General features: G+C 35.4%; 2 protein-coding genes across 3 annotated transcripts in view; both read right to left on the reverse strand.

The window, feature by feature from the left end:
- LOC106669057 (sine oculis-binding protein homolog) overlaps window positions 1-15905 on the reverse strand; it is a 51130-nt gene extending 35225 nt beyond the window's left edge. Inside the window, exon 1 of one of the 2 annotated variants that reach the window (XM_024226372.1) lies at window positions 9939-10005. Coding sequence is in view for 1 of the 2 variants with exons in the window: in XM_014398312.2 (XP_014253798.1) it covers window positions 15727-15804 (78 nt within the window). In the remaining variant the exon portion in view is untranslated. Of the gene's footprint in view, window positions 1-9938; window positions 10006-15726 lie in introns of those variants that run through there. The other variant, XM_014398312.2, reaches the window with a different exon arrangement.
- Window positions 15906-18429: 2524 nt separating this feature from the next.
- On the reverse strand, window positions 18430-20552 carry LOC106669056 (protein Red). The gene is made up of 2 exons (XM_014398309.2): window positions 19478-20552; window positions 18430-19081 (listed from the first exon to the last, which is right to left on the reverse strand). The coding sequence occupies exons 1-2, from the start codon at window positions 20354-20356 to the stop codon at window positions 18512-18514; spliced, it is 1449 nt and encodes a 482-aa protein (XP_014253795.1). The 5' UTR covers window positions 20357-20552; the 3' UTR covers window positions 18430-18511.
- Window positions 20553-21390: the final 838 nt, after the last annotated feature.

The raw sequence follows: 21390 nt of genomic DNA on the forward strand, positions 1-21390 counted from the left end.
AGATGGAAAGGTAAATAAAGAAAGAGAGAGATAGAATTAAGGCACGAAAAAGTTCTTCTTAAACTTCTTACAAATTCAAAAGAAAATTATAACAAAAACAAAATCAAGCTTACAAACTATGATATCCATAAATTTATAATTCTTCAGTAAAATAGCGATATATGCTTAATATATCGAAGTTTCTGAAACAACAACAGAAGGTTAATAAAGTAGTACAAAATAGCGAACAGACCGAACTGTTGGAATTAAATTATTGAAAATTACTAAATTCATGTGATTATAGCAATCTAAAAGACCGAGAGTTCATATCTTCCTTACTTTGTATATGTACTTATTTTGATTCATGTACTGAACAATATTTATGCTTTTTCTCTGTTTAAAAACTATACGAAAAAATATGTTTTTGATATTAAAAATACTGTTGACGCAGAAAGTCTTTTGATGACGTTTAAACGTTAAACTTGAATCGCTATATGCCAAGAGCAAACAGCAAGAATAGAATGATACACGGATAATCAACATCGATCAACTGTCCGTGTTTGTATTTTTGCACTGCGTTGTTTTGAGCATGTTTGTATAATCTTTCACATTGTATGAATTTCCTAGTTTCAATTTCAGTAGAAATTTAATCTGGCAAGATTGTTATTTTCACGGTATGACACAGTGCTGCGGGTTGGTCATATTTTGATTTAGAAATTTGAAAAACATAGACAATAGTGTCCGATGGTCGATGTAAGGCCCCGGAGGTGATTTCAGCGATTGACCTGCTGATCGTTTCAACACTTCGACCACATGGTCATTTTGGTAGAAAATTAATTATTTGTACAGCTTTTCCCTGGTCCAGGTACGCCCCTCCTCGCTCTATTTTCCTGTCAGAAGTCATATAAGAAAATGGTCGCATATTGGCAGAATAACAATCTAATACAGAACGTCAAATTTATAGTAAAAAATTCTCTCTCTCTCTCTCTCTCTCTCTCTCTCTCTCTCTCTCTCTCTCTCTCTCTCTGCATCTCTCTCCTTTTCTCTCTCCCTATCTATCTGTCTATTTATCTCACACTCTTTTTCTCCCTTACTTTCTCTACCTCTTTCTACTCCTCACTATTTATCTCGCTTTCTTTCTCTTTGCCCCCATCTCTCTCTCTCTCTCTCTCTCTCTCTTTCTCTCTCTCTCTCTCCCTCTCCCTCTCCCTCTCCCTCTCCCTCTCTCCTCCTTTTTTTAAATAAATAACTTGTTTTAGGTCCAACTTGAGCCCTCATTCACCCATTCTCTCCCTCTTTCTTTCTCCCTCTCTCCTCCTCTTTTTTTAAATAAATAACTTTTTTTAAGTCCAACTTGAGCCCTCACTCCCCACCCATTCTCTCTCTCCCTCTCTCTCTCTTTCTCTCTCTCAGTTGTGAAATTTAACATCCTACAGCTAACATCTAGATTAATAGGAAAAAGAATTTGGTACAACATGTTGTTGTTTGTCAGTGGCTTTACTGCTTAGTAAGAGGGTTGACTAGGTGTTAAACAGAGGGAAACAGTCTAAGTGAAAACCGTTTAGTTAAGTGGAATAATTTGTCGGTCCGACTAATGGTCGGAGGGATACTGCGAGGGGTGGCGAGAGGGCGAGTGTGAAACGGGTAGTTTCAAGAGAAAGGGAAAGGGAAAGGGACGGGACATGTCAGTGTTCGGTATCAAGTAACGCCACGAATTTTCATTCACTTTTCTTCCTCTTTTTATTCTCTCTCTCTCTCTCTCTCCCTCCATCTCTCTTGGGAAATTAATTGTTATTAATAATGCGTCCAAATTGGAAGCCGGTAGTTTAGAGTTTCCCTTGCGTATATTCTTTCCGCCCTTGTAAGATCGGATGTGTCGGTTGTTTACAATATAATTAGCAGCATGTGATAATGAAGGAGGCGGGGGTTGATAATAAAGGTAAGGGTAGACAGGTCTAATGACTATGACCGGTGTCCCTTGACAAGCCCTTACAAGGAGAAATAATGCCGCTCTTGTAACAAGAGAGAGGCGACATCGGAGCACCAAATCCCCCCCCCCGGCCCTACCAATTATTCAATTCCCATCACAAGAAAACCAACACCCTATCCGAGCTTCTCGTTACATGCTTTTTAATTAAAAACCCCCGTTTTAACGCGATACAGAATTAGCTAATGGATTCCTATGTTTCATTCGGATGGCCCTTAGAACTCGACGCTCGTGACTCCACGGCTCGACTGTCTATGTCAAGGGCGGATCCTTTTCTTTCTACCATCGACAAAGCCGTATTAATTTAGAATCGGGCCCTTTTGATATTTACTGAGATGTCGTTATTAAATTGGCCGGTGAAAAAACCCAGCATCATGTTCTTTTTGGAGAAATGTGATGTGACACTTTCCTTTCAAATCGTCTGACGTTTGAAAGGAATATAAATAAACAGCCCTTCATTTATTCAATTTTACAGGAAAACATCCTTTTAATACCATAACTCCCTTAGCATATAAACAATCATAATTTCTAAGGGAACAATATTTTCTGCCTAGTTAGGTTGTGGAGCTTGGAGCTGGACCATGCTTGCCCGCTGGAAGGAGCTGTTCTTGGTACTTGTCTGAACAGAGAACATGTTCTCGACGTGTTCTTTGAGCTCGAAAAGGCGTAGTACACCACCTGGAGATACGAGTTACTGTGGAAATGCCATTGGTCTCAAAAGTAAAATGCGCGATTTATTCCGGTTTTTTTAGAAAATAGGATATTCCAAGTCAGTCATTATTTATATTAAAGAGAACGGTATCTCCATCATCAGTGATGAGTGTCAAGCTCTTTCTGTTGGCGTTGAACGGGATCGTCGATTCCATCCTCCCGCAGATCAAGAAAATGTACGTCGACGACCTTTGTTTTTACGTTTCGCAGTGAATGATAACGATGAGAAAACCGGTTCTGTCTTCTTGTCAAAGACCTTGCGTCCACTTTTGCAGACTGAATAGGGCTCTAACCCAACTCAATTGCTTGGGAAATGCCGATGCGGTACGCTGAGAGGAAGCTGTCCCTCTGCCTTATATTCGATGAAAAGTTGAGGTCACACACCGAAGCTGTCAAAATTCGTTGCAGGAAAACCTTCGGTTTGCGAAAGTAGATTTGTCACTTCCAGCGGGGAATGGACAGAGGCGCTACTGAAAAGGATTTAAGACTCCATTATATTTCTTGGTCTATTGACCAAATCACTTCTTTCAATTAATTAATCTTTTTATGTAAGGTTTTGATTGGAATGAAAAAGCTAGTGCCACGAGCGGGATTCGAACCCACGACGGCTCTACCACTTGAGCTATCGTGACTTCGATCCACTCGGATTCGAATTAGAAAAATGGCAAAAAGGAGGGAAAATTCGAAAGGTTGTGGGTTGAGATGGGGAGTTGGTGTCAGAATGTAAAATTTGCAATAACTAGTAAAGAAATCTCAGATGAACAAAATATTTTCAGTGTTAATGAAACTCGGATTCATGGTTTATTCCCGAATTTGATTTAACTTTATATTCAAAATCAAAGATAAGGCCAATTTTAAAGAAAACGCTCAGTTCCTTCTGCCAACGTATTCTAACGTAAATTAGCTAATAATAATGTAAAAGCTAAGGGTTGTGACATTGTGACGTATACGTTGGCAGAAAACCAATGAAAAGTTTAAATGGTTAGAGATAGTGAAAAAAAGTGCACTTACTGAGAACTTTTCAGTAACTTAAAGTAAATTATCTCTAACCAATGAAGTTACTGAAAAGTTCTCAGTAAGTGCACTTTTTGATTCCATGATGTTGTATTTTATAAGTTGCAGTACTGTGAATAGATGTAACCTTCTGAAATACTAATAATTGTTTCAAAGTCCTGATGAATGAGATATGTGCGACGAAAGCGTGACGAATGAAATTTCTTTCGAATTGTCCTAAATACTTAATATCTTTTATATCAGGGTTAATTGTTTTTCTATTTCTTCACTTTAACACAGCTTTCTTTCACACATATCATTTATTATTTCGCACTATTTTCTTCTGGATAGTACTTTTAATAAATAAAAAAAAAGTATATTTGTATCGTATTGTTTTTCAGGTAGACCATGGCTGTTTTGGTCTGACCCAATCCTTGATTGATTGATTTAATAGTTTAATCTTTTTAAAAAGGATTATAAAAACAATTGGGGGAGTGAAAGACTTTATCCCTGGACATCCTGCGTCTAATTTCAGATAAATCGACTTTTTAAACAGTCCCTCTTTTATACGTAACACGATATTTATAAAGGATCAAAAATCCACCGGACCATTTATAATAGGCTTATTGTAAAAAAAAAGTCTTGATAATTATTTTTATCTTTTAGACAAAATTATCTTATGAACTTTGTGAAATATTCAATAAGAAATGAAATTTGTGTTTTTTTTATCTGAATTTTTTTAAGTGTTCTGACTATATTTGAATTTGATCACAGAGGATGTGCATCAATATTTTTCTTTGACAAATAAATTCATCAATTTTTTAGGCTAATTTTTGGTCTCATTGCCTGTAATTAAAACAAAAACAAAATGGCCGGTACGAAAATTAAAGGTTTTTGAACAGTTATTACATTAAAAATTTCTCATTAGTTATGTTCTTTTATTGAAATTATTATCTTCATTTGTTTAACTGTTATTTTTTAATTAGTTAACATTCCGAAAAATTATATAAAAGCAAAATATTGATTATATGGAGAAAAAGAAGAGAAAAAAAAGGAAATTTAATTCTTTTAATTAACTAATATCAGTCACTAACAATAGTCGGGGATAATGTGTATTTTAGTGTGTGAATATAATTTATTAGCGTGAATGGAGAGTCTCATCGCTCAACCCCAATTACTCCGAGGAATATCAAGTACTTTGGAATAGTGTGAACGAAATCTGGTGATTCAACGAAATTTATTAGTTAGTGATTATTTGGAGATCGTGAGATGCGATCTGGTGTGACGTTTTAGAAAAACATTTTCTTTATCGTGCTAACGTTTCGATCTTTATTGAGATCATCTTCAGGGTTAGAAGTGTTTGTTTTTCTGTGTAGATGTGCTATTCTTGTGTGTCGTGTTGAGAGTACCAGAGAGGTATTGATGTTTTATGTCTATACGTAATTTATTAGCGTGAATGAAGAAGCTGTTCCCCAATTACCATGAGGAATATCAAGTACTCTGGGATAGTGTGAATGCTATTGCTATCTTCATTATATTTTATGCCTTATGTTTGTTATTTTGTCCATATTTGGGAAGGTCCTGAGGTACAGAGAGGCTAGCAGTCTGATCTTGGTCTGATCTTCGCTGAAGAAACAGGAAAATAAATTAGTAGGGTTAAAGCGTGAGAAAAACAGGAAAAGACAAACAAATGTAGGGAAGGCCAATAGCCAACATATCAAATCCAGCAAGTTGGTTTTTTTTTATTTTTCATTATTATTTTTTTAACAAAACAAACAATTTATTTTTATGCAAAATATTTTATTGCTCAAAGAGTTCCATTGAAATGGACAGAAGGAAAGAAGAGGGACCTGTGAAGAGGGACCAGGGGCGTGGCCTGAAATTAAAATATTTTGCATAAAAATAAATGGTGTTTAGTTTAAAAAAAAAACTTTCTAGATTTAAATTTTTTACCACCACATTAAATTAAAATTATTTAAAACAAAATTAAAATTTGAATAACCAATGTTGTTTGCCGGTTTCAAAACTATCAAAAAACTATCGATATGATTAAATAAATGAAAAATAAACTTTATTCTGGTCCTTTCTAATAAAAAATATATAAATAAAAATACTCTACAGTAGAAATAAAAATAAAAAAGGACAATAAAACAATATGCGGCGCAATGTCTTAAGGACAACAGAAGGACAACACCTTAGTTAAAGGTAGAAAGGGATGGGGCTTGGTGAGAATGAAGGTGGAATTCCTAGGTTCGAGGCCTGATAAGGAAGATAGGTCTGAACGGAATAGTTCTGTGTAGTAGAGTATCTGATGGTAAAGAAAACATTATATTTATAAGGAAGGGATTAGGAAGATGTCTATTAGAGGGAAGTCAGCAACACCAAGAAGTTTTCCTGCAGTGTTAATACTGCCATTTATTTATTTTTATTATTATGATGAAAACTTATGAAGTAGAAAATAAGTAAAGGGTTTTTTCACGAGATGCCATGGAAAGCGTATCAATTATACAGGATCTCACTTGATAATCCGATCCGCGCCTCCATGATCTGGAAGAAAAGATCGATTCGCGTAATACATCCGAAATTAATGAAGGGGGGTTGTTAGAGGAGACGGCTGGAAGTTCGTCAAAGTCCGAAAAGCAAAATAACCCATGTTAGATATCTCTAGTTACCCCGAAATGAATAAGGGTTAAGAGCGATGGCGGAAGGGGGTGTATTTATAGTTTTCCAGTACGGCGTGAAACTTTATCACCCCCTGTAACACGATTCGTTTGTTTAAAACTCACATATACAGAGAGAGGAGCCTATTCGGTTTAGAATCTCAACTTAATTTGAAATATGATTCGGCCAAGCAGGCGGCTTGAGGTTGATGGATCGGCCCCGCGGATCGAGTTGCAACAAACTCTTAACTGCCCAACATTACAATGGGTTCGCCAACTGACTCCTCGACACCTTGGCTCCCTTCCCTCGATTGTGCAAACCGACCTTATTGTTGAAATATCCCAAGGACCTGCCATTTTAACGGTGTTTTCTTGCATACAAGACTCAGGAAAAACACGAGACAAATAAATATAAAAGTCATGAATGAGTGACACAATTCTCAGCGACTTACTCATCAATCACCCCCAAAAACAGCTAGACTAGATTTATGTTTGTTATTTATAGTTATGCATATGCACCCCTCAGTTGAGTATGTTATTTTGAAGTCTTACAATCGTACTACGTACTTCGTTACACATGTACATTAATCGCAAAATATCATCCCCTCCTTAATATAAAATTTATTTCGCTTTGACAAAAAAAAGAATAAATTAACTTAAAAGAAAAGATGTAAATTATCGGAATTTGTAATCCCCTAATACTATTGTAAGTATCATCAAAGAGAAACCTCCAATAGGAATAAAACTAAAATGGGGAGATAGGCACAATCTAATGAAAGACCAAGATACTCATGCCCCCAAGAACCGACATGAACAGGATGTTTGGGTTTAACCAAAATTTCCAAATAAATTTAGGTACCAAAACGGTATGGGAAAAGAGAGAAAAACACTTTCTTTAAGAATGGCACCATCTACTGGTACAAAGACGGATCTAGAACGCAAGAGGGTGCGGGAGCAGGAGTATTCGATGCTGCAACCAAATAGTCACAGGGGAAAATGCAGTATCTTCCGAGCTGAGGACCACCATGCAATCGAAAGTTGTACCCAGTTCATTCTGAATAAGGTACAAACACAAGAAAATAACTATCAAGCAGTCATCAAAGTGCTCAATTCAAACACCATTAGCACGTCGGTTTCCCCCGCTTGATATCCCGGATTGACGGCATGGCTGATTGTGGTTGCACAAGGCCAAAAAAAAAAAAACCACCATTAGCTCAAAGATGGAGCTGAATGGGTTCCAGGACATGTGGGAGTAGAAGGCAACGAGAAAGCGGATGCCCTTGCAAGAAAAGGGGCTGCTGTACCGTTGATAGTACCCGACCACTTGCACACTATCAATGAGCACCTCAGACAGAAGGATAAAAAGAAAATGAGAGAATAATACAATTCTCTCATTGGGCACAAAATTCCAAGAACCTCGTAACAAACTTTGAAAGGAAACAAGAAACAGAATGTATTAAAGGACACAGGAATAAACTGCGAATCCTATAGGATTTTAACATGATACTGCAAACTAAATGGGCATATGAAGAAGAGTGCACGGCACGTGCGGATTCTACAAAAAGCAGAGGTGACAACAACACCTACTAACTAACTGTGGTGGTACAAAAGCGTTTTGGTACATACAACGTAACCGTAGAAGAGATTCAACCACTGAAACCGGGCGGGCCTACTAATCAAGTCCCTTGATGAACCGGTGGGCTTTAAGCACGAAAAGGGGATACGATAGCTCTTAAAGGGCGCAGTATAAAACACGCCCCATCTATCTCCATTTACTTATAATATAATAACCATAAATAGCTAGAATCCCCCTTCTGATCCTACTAAATTGTAAAATCTGTGAGTTGAGTCTGCTTAAGTACCAAAGGAAGGCCAATTCTTCTGGTACTCTGACGGCTAAAAACCAGGGGAGGGTACAGGACTTTGAAATACATCCTAAGACTTGGTTTTTTCTTTTTTAAAGAGGTACTTCATTATCTACCTGATTACAAGCATGTAAATACAATTTCGTTACGTACTTAACAGTACACATGATTTCATTAAGTATACAAAATTAGTTACCATTCCAAGATAGCAAAGTTGCTTTAATAAATAATTGAAAATTTAAATAATTAACACAAAATATTGGATTTTACACACTTAGCTTAAAATCACTACAAACTATTTTAATATCGACATTTTTCGATATCAATTGAATTAATCAATTTTAAAAAATCTTGGAGGTATTTTGAGATCACAGTTTCTTGTGGGGAAGGCTAAATGTCTCCTTTTAGCATAATTTTTCTTGCGAGCAGCATACTTTCCTGATCGGAAATATTACATACGAATATTACAGCTTTTTCTGTCAAACTAACTTTTTAAACTCCAAATTAATCCTTTTTTGATTTCTAATTAACCCTGTTTAATATCAGGTTAAACGTTTGTTTAGAGAATGAAAAACTGAGATGGTACAAATATAAACTTTTAATGTAAATTTTGAGATTTTTTTTAAATGTAAATAATAAGACTTTTAGAAGACTACATAAAAATTAATTACATTTAAAATTAAAAATTATATCACATAAATATAAAAATAAAGGATTCTTTTTTAATTTGGAAATTTAAAAAAATATAAGATGAGTTCGTATGTAAAATGCCACATGCAAATTAATTACAATTAAAATTAAAAATTATATCGAATTAAATAAAAAATAAAGATCGTTTTTAAGGTGTTTTTCAGTTCAAACACGTTAAAAACGATCTTAAAATAAGCGAACAACCACGAAGGAGGAAGAGAAAAATAAATATTAAAAATAAAGGATTCTTCTTTATTTCGGAAATTAAAAATATATATATAATTAGTTTACATCTAAAAAGCCACATGAAAATTAATTACAATTAAACTTTAAAATTATATCAAATTAAATATAAAAATAAAGGATTCTTGTTAAGTATTATCCTAAGTTCGCCTTCAGAGAAAAAGGACTGGCACACACCCACACACACACACACACACACTCTGAACAACAGCATCTTGTACCATTCTATATTACCATTTGTACCTTATGAAAGCAAAATAGTTTTTTTTTGAAAACTATACTTTATTTATTTATTTTCAACTGTAATAATGAGTTGAATAAAATGCTGCAAAAATGAACATTATTATGTGATTTGCATTTTAAAAATCTATAAAAATTAACTGCTTTGTTTGCTTGCTTTGTTGTTAATAAATTCGTGTATTAATAAGTTAATCATTTAGTTATGCATTGTTTATTCTTCTTCAATGTTGATTTTGAAATATCAAAAAAAATCAATATGGTTTAAACTCAATATCATCTCGAGATCTGAAGGGCCTTTTGTTCTTTCCAATACGCCCGAAGTGTTCCCTACCAGAAATCATATTTCACATCTAAGAATTCGAAACTTGAATTTTAAAGTTTTACTAAATAATTATTTAGGAAGGATCTTCATATCAATAGAAAATATTTTTCAGATATGATGAGCTCAAAACAGATACCAAATATTTTTTATCCAATCGATAAATTCGATTTGTTAGGTTTTATCTCAATCGTTTAATTAATTAGCACCATCAAAATATGTTACTTTGATTAATCTCAACTTTGATTAACCTTAAATGCCGCCTGAGCTACGTCGGTCCTACAAGTCTCGTTGTTTCATAATTGTCAGACTCTTTTCATCCCGTGTTGTAAACTTTTATCAACCTGTATAAAATATTTTACGATTAGAACAAAGGATAACGTAATAGACAAAAATTATAGCTTTGATCATGCCGCTGACCGTATATTATAATAGTAATTATCACATCCTTTGACTCCAGATAGGAAAAGGACTGATTGTTTGAGCCTTGGATTTCTTTTTCTTCCTTTTTTCGCCTTGAAACAATACTTTCATTATTTTACCCCTGATAAATACAATTTCCCAACTTTGTGGTAAATAACGTGTTATACTGTAATGTCGATTTTTTCCATTAAATTATTCTGATCTTATCTAATAGTACGTAAAGTTCACTAATGGTTTCTAGGGTGTTCGCATTTTACTTTATATTTAATCTGCATAGATGAATTTAAGTAGATAGTGAGTCTTAAAATAAAATAACGGGGCAATAAAGGTATAGCTGTATTGTGATGGGATGAAAATAGGGTCACCACATCACAGTGACCATAAGAAGCCATTTTAAAAAGATTTTTCTTATGGTTTCGCTTATTTATCTATTCTGCTGTATGATCTCTCTTTTTCTCTCTCCCACTCTTTCTCTCTTTATTTCTCTCTCTCTCTCTCTCACTTTCTCTCTTTCTTTCTTTCTTCACCTGTCACCTGTCTAATGACCTCTATGAAGATTTGAACTCCAGATAATTTGAACAGACTCATCCAAAACTTTCTTAAAAGAGGCTGGCATTTGTTTAATAGCTAACGCATGACTGTAGAAGACAATGACTGCTACTGCATTAAAAAAAAATTCGTTTTCAGTACTCATTGTTATTAGTTTTTTAATTTCATTAATTCATTCTACGTATATTTTTGTAAATATTAGTTTTTCTCAAATTTCGCCGCGGACCACAGTTTGAGTAGACCACAGTCAGTATGGTAAATAAATATATTGACTGGTTAGTAAATAATAAGAAATCATGTTCCTCATTTGAGTATTATTCGAGTAAAATAAAATCCTGATCCGTGGCGACAGGGGGTCAGCTATGTCAAAACAAATGCTTGTTACAACTTTAATTTGTTATATTTCATTTTAGATTATTTGATTTCTGTAAAAAATAATCGTGTAAGGTTCATAGATCTTTGAAAAAGAGTTCTTAAAAGGCAATTTGTTTAAATATAGTTGTATTAAATTTGAGAAGGGGTACATACTGCTTTTCTACACCGTTTATGAGCCACATCGTTAACTTAAGGTTTAACAATCCATAAAAATTAAAAAGAAAGTAAAAAAAAAGAACATTGCGTGTTTTATTTTATAACCGAGACGAAAATGAAAAATATCGAGTTGCTTTATCTCAAGTTGCCCCTTATTGCGTTACAGGATACCCAGATATCATGTGATACAGAATATAAATGTGTGCCCTTCTGCCCCGGCTAAGCCGAAAAGGGGTTGTTCCAATGGGTTATGAGTCTCTCATCCTCCCCCCGAAAAATCCCAGCGCTAAGAAGAATTACGCAGATCCTCTTTCTACAGAGGAGGGCTGTTACTTTGCTTGTCTATCGGGTTACCTTGGGGCAACTCGACCCTCTCACGGCGAGCTCTATCCAGATCTATCCAATCTCTCTGGGATTATTCTGACTGTAGGCGGTGCCTCTCATAACTATGTACGGCTGAACGCCGCGTTGGCTTCGGTTTCAAGAAATCCGACGACCTGCGGGCTCAATCGTTAATATTTCACAGAGGAAACTGCAAAACCAATCTTCTATCACCTCCAAAACGACCCAACACTTGTCACACAATGTCCAAAATCAACACAATTCATAAAAAAAGATATAGTTTTCAAATAATTGTTAGTTTTAAGGTCAATTTGTATTAGAAAATATGTTGACTATTAATTTGTATTTGTAAATATGTACGTACAATTAAATCGATGCATACACACGAAGAAAAAAGGAACAGATATTTTGAACTTAACGTTCAACCCCCTTTCTCCTCGAAGTTTTTTAATCATTTCACTAAGTATGTTTTTATATTTCTATGTTTAATTAATTATTTATATGTCCATATCCATCCCTAAATTTATTTATACAAATATGTATGTACTTGTAAACTTATTTTTTTTATTTTTTTTTTATTATTTTTTTTTTATTGGCCTTATGATCTTTGCATATTAGCCATGACGAATTCTTATATATGTTGTTCAATTGGGGGTTATCGGGGAAAAAAGGGCCAGAGGCGACGGTGGGAATCGAACCCTCGACCGCGGCGTGAGAGTCTCTCATGCTAACCAGTCGGCTACCGCGGTCCCCTAAACTAATTTCAAACTTGTAATTCTCTCTCTCTCTCTCTCTCTCTCTCTCTCTCTCTCTCACNAATTGAGACAGAGACGTAGAGAACAGTACAAGTTTGAAATTCATTTACATAGATACACTTAAAAATAAATTAAATTCAAATAAATATGGAAATACAGATAATTAATGAAACATCGGAAAGAGAAAGGGGTTGTGTGAGAGAGTTAGAGTGAAGTTTCAGTGAGTGTAGGTACATAGACAGGCAGACAGATAGATAGATCGAAAGAGAAAAAGAAAAAAGCTAGGAGAGGGAGAGGGAGAGAGGAGAGAGATAAAGAGAATGAGAGTATGAGAGATAGAGATAGTGGGAGTTTGATAGTTAAAAAGAGAGGCAGGGAAGAGGAGAGCGAGAGAGAGAGAGAGGAAAAAGACGTTTTCGGCACTCTTGGGAAAATATGTACATTATTTTATTTTGTTAATTGTTAATTGTATATTATTTTTTAATTTTTAACAAATAGGCCCTGATTATGGCATTATAAGTTTTGGGTTTAATCTGTTAGAAGGATGAGGTAGAGTGTTTTCCAGTTAAATGATTTTTTTAAAGAAAAACTGGAGCTTACGAACGGCACGTTGATCGATAAACTGTGTGAACACCTTCGAAGTTTGTTGTCCGTTTTCTGTTTCGACAAAGCCAAGTCTATCTTCAAGTGAATACGAATTCTTATAAGACATTATTTCAGAATCCAGCTTGAAATCTACTTTCGAGTCCGATACCTCCATTTTTCACTCAGACTGGAAAACAAAAAATTTCAACCGCATGTTGAAAAAGCAAAATATGTTCTTCTTCCATTTGCCACAACTTACCATACGAATCAGGATTTTCCATCTATACAGCCACCAAAACTGAATACCGAAGCTGTCTAGAACATCCGTCTCCAGCTATGAAAAATTAAACCTAACTTATCCAAATTGTGCAGGCTAAAACCATCTCACTCTTCCCATTAATTCATTAATCATTAATGTTCAAATTATTGCTTTTGAATTTGGCTCGAGTTTTATATAACTATTTATTCCGTCCTGTCTAATTTGATTGTTATGTAAAGGATTTTGTATATAAAGTAAAATATATCAAACAAACGTTTTTTTTTTCATAGGTTTATCCCCTTCCATCACCTAATTAGGAATGAACTGGCTAATTTATAAAACTTTAATTTACCGAATGTACTATAAGTATCCAATTTCAAATACTTGAATGAAAGGGGTCCGCCTTGGATTTTGTTTTGAGAAAGGGATCGCTCGCTAAAGTTTGGGAAGCCCTGTCTTAACCTATTGGTGCTCTTTTGGGGGATTAACAGCCATCTTCCGTCCACTAAGGAGAGACTCAAGAAAGATAGGGAACATATTTATATCAGTCAATCTATCATTCATACAATTATCGAAGAAAATTTCAATTACTACTTCTTAACGGATCTTTGATGGTTTTTATGAAGCCGTTGTGAGAGTTTGCTCTCTCTTCAACTCGATTGATATCTAGTCTGTTATTCGATTTTTCGGAGAGTGTTCTTTCCAGGGCGATATTCGCTCACTCCATTTAGACTGATTTTATTTGTCAAAATACTTTTTAATTAATTATTCAACCCAAGATACAACCAGCCCAGGAATAAGTAATTCAATACGCCTTTTACTCCTGGAGTTACAGACACGAACCAGTACGGCATTTAAAATTTTTAAGGTTTTTTCATTTTAGACCCCCAATTCTTTTTTTTTTAGTTTCCTATTTTATTTAGTCCTACGGCAATTTAAGGATTTTTACTCGCTCTTCTTAGCCTCTCCAGTCTTTCTGTTCTTTTATTTATCTTTTCCTTTCAAAATTATCAATTGCTTCTTAATTTCATTTTTCGTTTTGTTTTTATTCGATGTCTATTTGCACCTGGTTTGTGTGATATTGATAAGCTTGTCCGACGCTTCTCCTCCTCAGTTTCTGATGAGCTTCAACGGACGACTTAAAGAGGCTTAAAGAGGAGGAGGAGGAATGTGAATGTCCTGAAATGCATTTAAAATATTTTTTTTAAACGTTTGGTCGTTAACGTGTATAAAAGATCTACCAATTAATACATCTCTCTCTCTCTCTCTCTCTCTCTCTCTTTCTTCTCCATTTCATCTCTCTCTCTTTCTCTCTCTNTCTCTCTCTCTCTCTCTCTCTCTCTCTCTCTCTCTCTCTCTCTCTCTTTCTTCTCCATTTCATCTCTCTCTCTCTCTCTCTCCTCTCTCTCTCTTCTATATATCTATCTATCTACCTATCCTTCTATCTATCTTTCTCTATCTCTATACCTATATACTATATAACTCTATATCTAGCTATATAGAGCCATTGAGTGATCGGAAAGTTTTAATTTTATTTATTTTTCCGTCGTTATTATTTGTACTTAATTTTTCGATGGGAGAATGAGTCTTGATTCTATTTTGGAATTAAAAATTTGCTGTTAATTAATTATTTTTGCTCTTTATTTTTCCACTATCTAGTAAACAACTTACAAATAACAATGAGATTAATTAAATAATAAAATAATATTTTAATATAACATAATAATATAAATTATATACAATAATATAATATAAATATAAACAATAATATAAATTATGTTTAAAGCTTTTTCGTCCCTTTAAAAATTATTACGCCCTCTTTACACGACCAATAACTAAATGAATTGTTTCCCTAAACATTGAAGTTTTGATGAATAAATTAAAATGACATTACGCCGAATGATTCGTACCGAATGACTAATTGGAAACAGCATTATGCATTTTAACCATGTATACTATCAGTGCCATGCATTGTTGGCTAAATGTCTGAAGTTATGTTTTAACATTTTCATTTCTTGTAAATCATATATGTTTATTTGAATAAATTATATTTACAATTTTGTATAATTTAAAATGAATGAAAAATCACTGAAAACGATGATAATCAACTAACGATACTTTTTTTAAATATAATTTATTTATTATTATTGTTATTATTAAATAACATGGTTATTATGTACACTAATGTTAATTAAACTTGTGTAATCCGGTCAGGTATATTTTGTTAGGAATATCAAAAAGCATTTCTAAAAAATTTGTAATATAATTTTAGTCAGATGACAGGGGTGTTATATTAGAAAGTGTATTATAAATTGCATAAAAAAACATGCATAACGTTGTTTTTTGTTGGAAATTTATATTGAATTGACTACATCATGATTTTTGTTATTTCAGCGTTTGTTAGCCTATTTTACAAAAGGTGGAATCACTGTTCCAGGCAATTTTTTTTTGTTTTAAAGTCTTATAGGTTTATGGCTTTAATGTGTTAAATCCAAAGGAACATTTGTTCGGATTATTATTATTATTATAAATGCCTGGATTTTTGTTTTTCCAATGTGAGAGAAAAAAATGTTCCGAAATTTCAAAACGTCCCACCTTGATTTCGAAGTCTGGCACTTCTTTCTTTATCTTTGTGAGCAGGTTGTGCTTAGCGGCCTGCGTCTTTCCGCTCATCTCTCCGTCGGCGATGTTTTGTAAACACTGAGCGACTGGGCGACGAGGAGCTGCCCTCACGGCTTCCGAGCGGTGACTGGCCTAAGAGGCGACCCTCCGCCAGCGCCCCCGCCCCTTCTGCGCCGAGCCGGCAGCCCCTCGCCCTTGGCGATCTCGCGGTCCGCCTATTCTCGCTTTGCAACTACCGTGACAGATCGAGCCAGAGTAGCAGACATTTAAGTCATACATTAAATTGTACATACATAGGTATGTAGATGAGAAAATATAAAGCCGCGATAAGTACGTTGGTGAAACATAACAAAAGATGAATCTATTTTTATATATTTAGACAGATAAACCGATTGCTGTCTGTATATGCAAAAATATATGTCCGGAATAGACAAATCACGCTATTTGTGTCAGTTCCTTCATAAATTGGCATATTCAATACAGACTCCCCCTTTTGTAAAAAATTACATTTTTTCACCACTTATTAAATAATGAAAGAAGAAAATAAGATATGTCCAAATATTGATTTTTTAATCTAAATTTTAATACATTTAAACATAAATGAAAGGCAATAATTTTATAGATTGATTTGATTAGTTTTTATATAATAGATTATTGTAGATTGTTATTAATTTATTAGGTTTCGTGGTCCGCTTGACCAAATAAATTCTTTTTAATTAATTAAGGTTTTGGTTGAGATAAAAAAGTCAGTGTCACAAGCGGGATTCGAACCCCACGACCTTCGGCTAAATACGCCGCTGCTCTACCACCTGAACTATCGTGACACTCAGGTAATAGAGCAGCGGCGTATTTAGCCGAAGGTCGCGGGTTCGAATCCCGCTTGTGTCACTGACTTTTTTATCTCAACCAAAACCTTAATTAATTGAACTTGTTATTAATGTTTGTTGATTGGTTCTTGTTATTTATCAATTTTGTTTATTTATTACTTAAATGGTTTATAAGCTCGTGATTTATATTCTTTGTAAAAGGATCTTTGATATATATGACTCAGATGGAAACTGTGATGAATGTACATGGAACACAGCAACGATATTTCCAAGATAAAGGAGAGAGAGAGAGAGAGAGAGAGAGAGAGAGAGAGAGAGAGAGAGAGAGAGAGAGAGAGAAAGAGAAAAGATACATGGGTTTGGTATTCACAAAGGCAAATCTAAATAGAAAGATAGATCATAGATGGATGAAGAAGGAATGGATGATCAAGGTGGAGAGAGAACGAGAGAGATTATTTAAATAATTGCACTTTCCTCTCCCATTCATACACCAAAAATTATTAAATTCTGGGAACATCAAGGAATATAGGGAACTTTTTTTGTTTCCGATAAGAATAGAACTTGCAATCTTGAAGGGCATAGTTGATGAAGTGATTGCACTGAATGGTACCATACCAGTGACTGGAAAGTTGTGGACGGTACACAGATGGTATAGTGTCCAATAAAAGGTGTGTAAGTAGTCGTGACTATGGCTAGCATGGCCAATGTAAAAAAACGCATCTTTCTTTGAACAGAAGGAATGCTGCTCGTGGCTTTCCTACACTCCAGGCAAGTCTTTGTAAGATGTGATCCCAGGAACTCGATTGCATCCTTTATTCACTTTTACCTCATTGTAAAATAGTATCTGTCTGATCGAAACCCCCATTTACTACGCCAAAGCAGGTGATCTACAAGGCAACATCCTTGGTTCATTGTGTATTAAATACATTGCAAGCATTCGTATCAATACCAATACAGTACTACATATTCAGGCGATATCACAATCCTTTCAGCTAACCTAGACCTAGCAGTATTCTTCATAAACCTCTAGGACCATCTCTTCTTTTTGGAAGAATGGTTCAGAAATGGAGCCACCTGAATGAAACCAACCCAAAAATGAATGTCATCCATAATTTGGGACTTGACAAAAGTCTTAGTCAGAACTCCCACATTACTCAAAAGACTAGAATTGAATATCAATTTCTCAAAATTCAACAAATCAAAACTTGCCATAACCAATCTGGATGTATTGAATCGAATTACTGTGGTATTTGACCAAGCATTCCAATCTCAAAATACTATAGTCCAAATTTCTTTCCATCATCACCCGATCATTATTACTATCACATTACTATCCGTATCAAATCCTATTTACCCTCCAGACGATTCCAGCCAAACACCCTCATCACAACCCCTTCCAGACAATCCTCTAAGTTGCTTAAAGAGATTGTCGCGATTTCTTCCAAGTGAGGAACATGAATAGAATGTGATAGGAGTGTAACTAATGCCCTACATTGTATTTACCCTAAACTATGCCAAACGTTCTATGTATCCAATCTTTTCCTTCACCATGACCTTAACACCCCATACCCATGCCATAAAATCCCGATTGCAAATTCCACCTCACTCACTGGTCATCCCTATTCTTTAATAACCAAGCTTTCTTCAGCTTCACTTCCAGATATTCATGTATGCAATTCATTATTTTTCAATCTTTTGCTTTTTTGTGTTCAATATGAGGATAAGAATTTCTTTTCCATGGTATGCACATTTTTCAAGTTGTGCTCTTAAAACAAGAAAAAACAAAAAGTGATTGAAACATTTTTTTATCCTATGATTTATTATTTAACACAAATAATACAAGAAAAACTAAAACAAGGAATTACATTTATTTTTAAAATTTATCCTAGGATAATTAAAATTAAAATATACACAGAAATGAGCACAAAAGTTCAGTATCTTGGAATTTTAAACTGAGGAGGAGCAGGATCTTCGGGCCCTTTCCTCTTTTGTATTATATTTTGAATTTTGTTCCATTCCCTGTCGAGTTCTGCACGTTCGTTCTTTTCTTTGTTGTACTTCCTCGTACGCCGTCCATCAGCCATTTTGACTCCATATTGGAATGCTGCCTTTGGCAAGGCCTCCTTCGTGTTCATGTACTGGCTGTACTCTTCCTGCGTGTCGAAATCCCACCGGCCGACAGGTCCCTTCTTGTTCCCCTGGTCCATTTTGGTGTAGTCGACCTCATCGTCCGAGTCGTCTATCGCGTCCTGCATCTCATCCAGACCAGGGTAGCATTCAGCGTAGCCAGTCGGTTCTGCGGCGAGCCTCGAGAGCAGGCCAGCTGCCCTGGTCTCTTTCTTTGAACTCTGCGACACCTTTTTACCATCCGGCACCCTAGGAGGAGGGCTCTTGTCCTTGTCCGTGTCTTTGAAATAATTAGAAATCTTCTTACGAGATTCTGCTGATTTAGAAGACGACGGCACATAGTCTCCTGCATCGGGGAATATCCCTTCATCACCCTAAAAATTAAAACAACAATAAAAACTCAGAAGCAATATTAAGAATGGACCATAAACATAAATATTGTAGGTGTAATATGTAAAACATTGCAACAAACCACAATCCTTAACTATTAGTTTTGCAATTATCCATCCCACCAAAATAATAGTTTCCGTGGTTTTTTTTCTTTAATTTTAAACAATGAATATTAATGGTAGTTGTTGGTCGGTAATTCATTAATCAACATTGATCCCTTTACTCCATCTATTCTAATTGGTTATTAAGTAGTTGGCAAAAAAAAAAGTGAAAGATGTTTGAGTGAAATAACCAGCGAGTCGTGGTCAGTAATGATCAGAAATCAGAAAGTCATCAGTGTCGACAAATTCTACAGTAACGAGTATTACTGAAATGTGTACCATTTTATCTCTCTTTTTCGACTTTTTGTGATGTCTGGGCCCCTGCCGCAGGTAAGAAAGAATCTGCGCCAGTTTGTTTATTACGATGTCGTTCGTCGTGAGTGTCGCAACAGACTCCTGGTTTGGGATTTCCGCCATGCTCCTCAAAAGTGTTGTCGGTATGTCGCTTTCACCCGTATCGTCGGTCAGTTCGACGACGTAAGCCATCCGCCCCGGTGCAAACAGCGGATTCCTCTCTACCTCATTTGACTCCATAACTACTTTGTGTATGTTCCTCCCGAGGGCGGTTTTGAACACGATCTCCTCTTCTTCTTTCTTCTTTTCCTTCTTCGGCTTTGCAACAAGTTTCTCTAACTCTTCTTCCTGTTCTGCTTCTTTCATTTGAATCTCGCTCCTGACTTTCTGGAGGAGGGCGTAGTCGAGCCCTTTTACCAAATGGGTGTGCTCCATGTCACCACCCAAGAACTTGGACTCCTGGATCATCTGCCTCCTCCGTTCCGCGGCGTCGATCCCGGATTTGAGGTCGGGAGCGACCGCCCTGTAACCGCTCGACGTGGACATAGGGTCGTCCGGCTGGTAGTCGGCGTTCGACCCGTCTCTCCTCTCCTTGGCCCTGTCTCTGTACTTCTCAGCCAATTCTGCGAGTTTGTTCTCTTCCTGCTTCTTCAGCTTGGCGTAGAAAATCTTCTTCTTCCTTCTCCGCTCGCCCCTGTCGTCTGAGGCCGGCTTTTTAAGCCCTTCGCCCGTTTCTGGGGCCGGCGTGTGCTGCGGGGTCGGAGCGGCACTCGGCGTCGACCTGGGCGTCATCAGAAGGCGACGGAAATCGTCGTTTGTGAGCCTCTGCGACCTGTCCCCTTCATCGAACTCGTACTCGGGCATTTTAATGTTATTTTATTCCGCGCTCACCGGTAAAGAAATCCCACTTCGAGCATAAGATGACGATAGACGGATTTACAATCCGACGATGTCGACCACACAGTATTGAAAAATATAATCTTTCCTGAAACCTCCCGCTTCCATAACAAGCCAACACGAGTGGCCTTGAAACTAACTTTCCACAAACATAATGCTCAAATACGTCACATGACACTTCTTTTGAAATTGGTGTATTCCATATATTTAAATCACCTGGTTGAATTACTCGAAATTCCTTTTCTGTCAGAGACAAAAATAATAACTTTTATAGAATTTTTTCTATTTTTTTTCTCGCCTTTTTTTCATTTGCTTAATTTTAGACCTTTTTCACGTTTAATTGAACTTTTAAAAACGAACTATTGTTAATAAAATCGACGTTTTTCATACAAAACACACATTTTTTCCACATTTACTTCCTTCAAATTAAATTGGCGGTTTTTCATACCAAGTGAATTTTTTTCTTAATCATATTTTTTTTCTCCAAATCAAATTGATGTTTTTTCATACTAAATTGAACTTTCCCAATTCAGAATTTCAGATTAATTTTCCTCAAGTCAAATTTTCTTTTTCCAAATCAAATTTCCCTTTTTTCATATCATATTAACTTTTTCCCAATCAAATTGACGTTTTTTCATCACATTGACTTTCTCTCAATCAAATTGACTTTTGTCTAACCGAACTGACATTTTTTCATACCAAAGTGAACTTGCTCTAATTCAAAACAATTTTTGTCAAATCAAATTTCCCTGTTTTCATATCGCATTGATTTTTTCCTAATTAAATTGGCTTTTTTTCATGCCACATTAACTTTCTCTCAATCAAATTGACTTTCTTTTAATCAAATTGACATTTTTTCTAAATTGAACTTGCTCTGATTCAAAATAATTTTCCTCAAATCAAATTTCCGTTTTTTCATTTCACATCGACTTCCTCTAAATCAAATTGACTTTATTCTAATCAAATTGAAAGTTTTTCATACTAAATTGAAATTTTTCAAT

Source organism: Cimex lectularius, unplaced genomic scaffold, assembly GCF_000648675.2.
Source record: "Cimex lectularius strain Harlan isolate CLEC.00 unplaced genomic scaffold, Clec_2.1 scaffold171, whole genome shotgun sequence".
Taxonomy (NCBI): Eukaryota; Metazoa; Arthropoda; class Insecta; order Hemiptera; family Cimicidae; genus Cimex; species Cimex lectularius.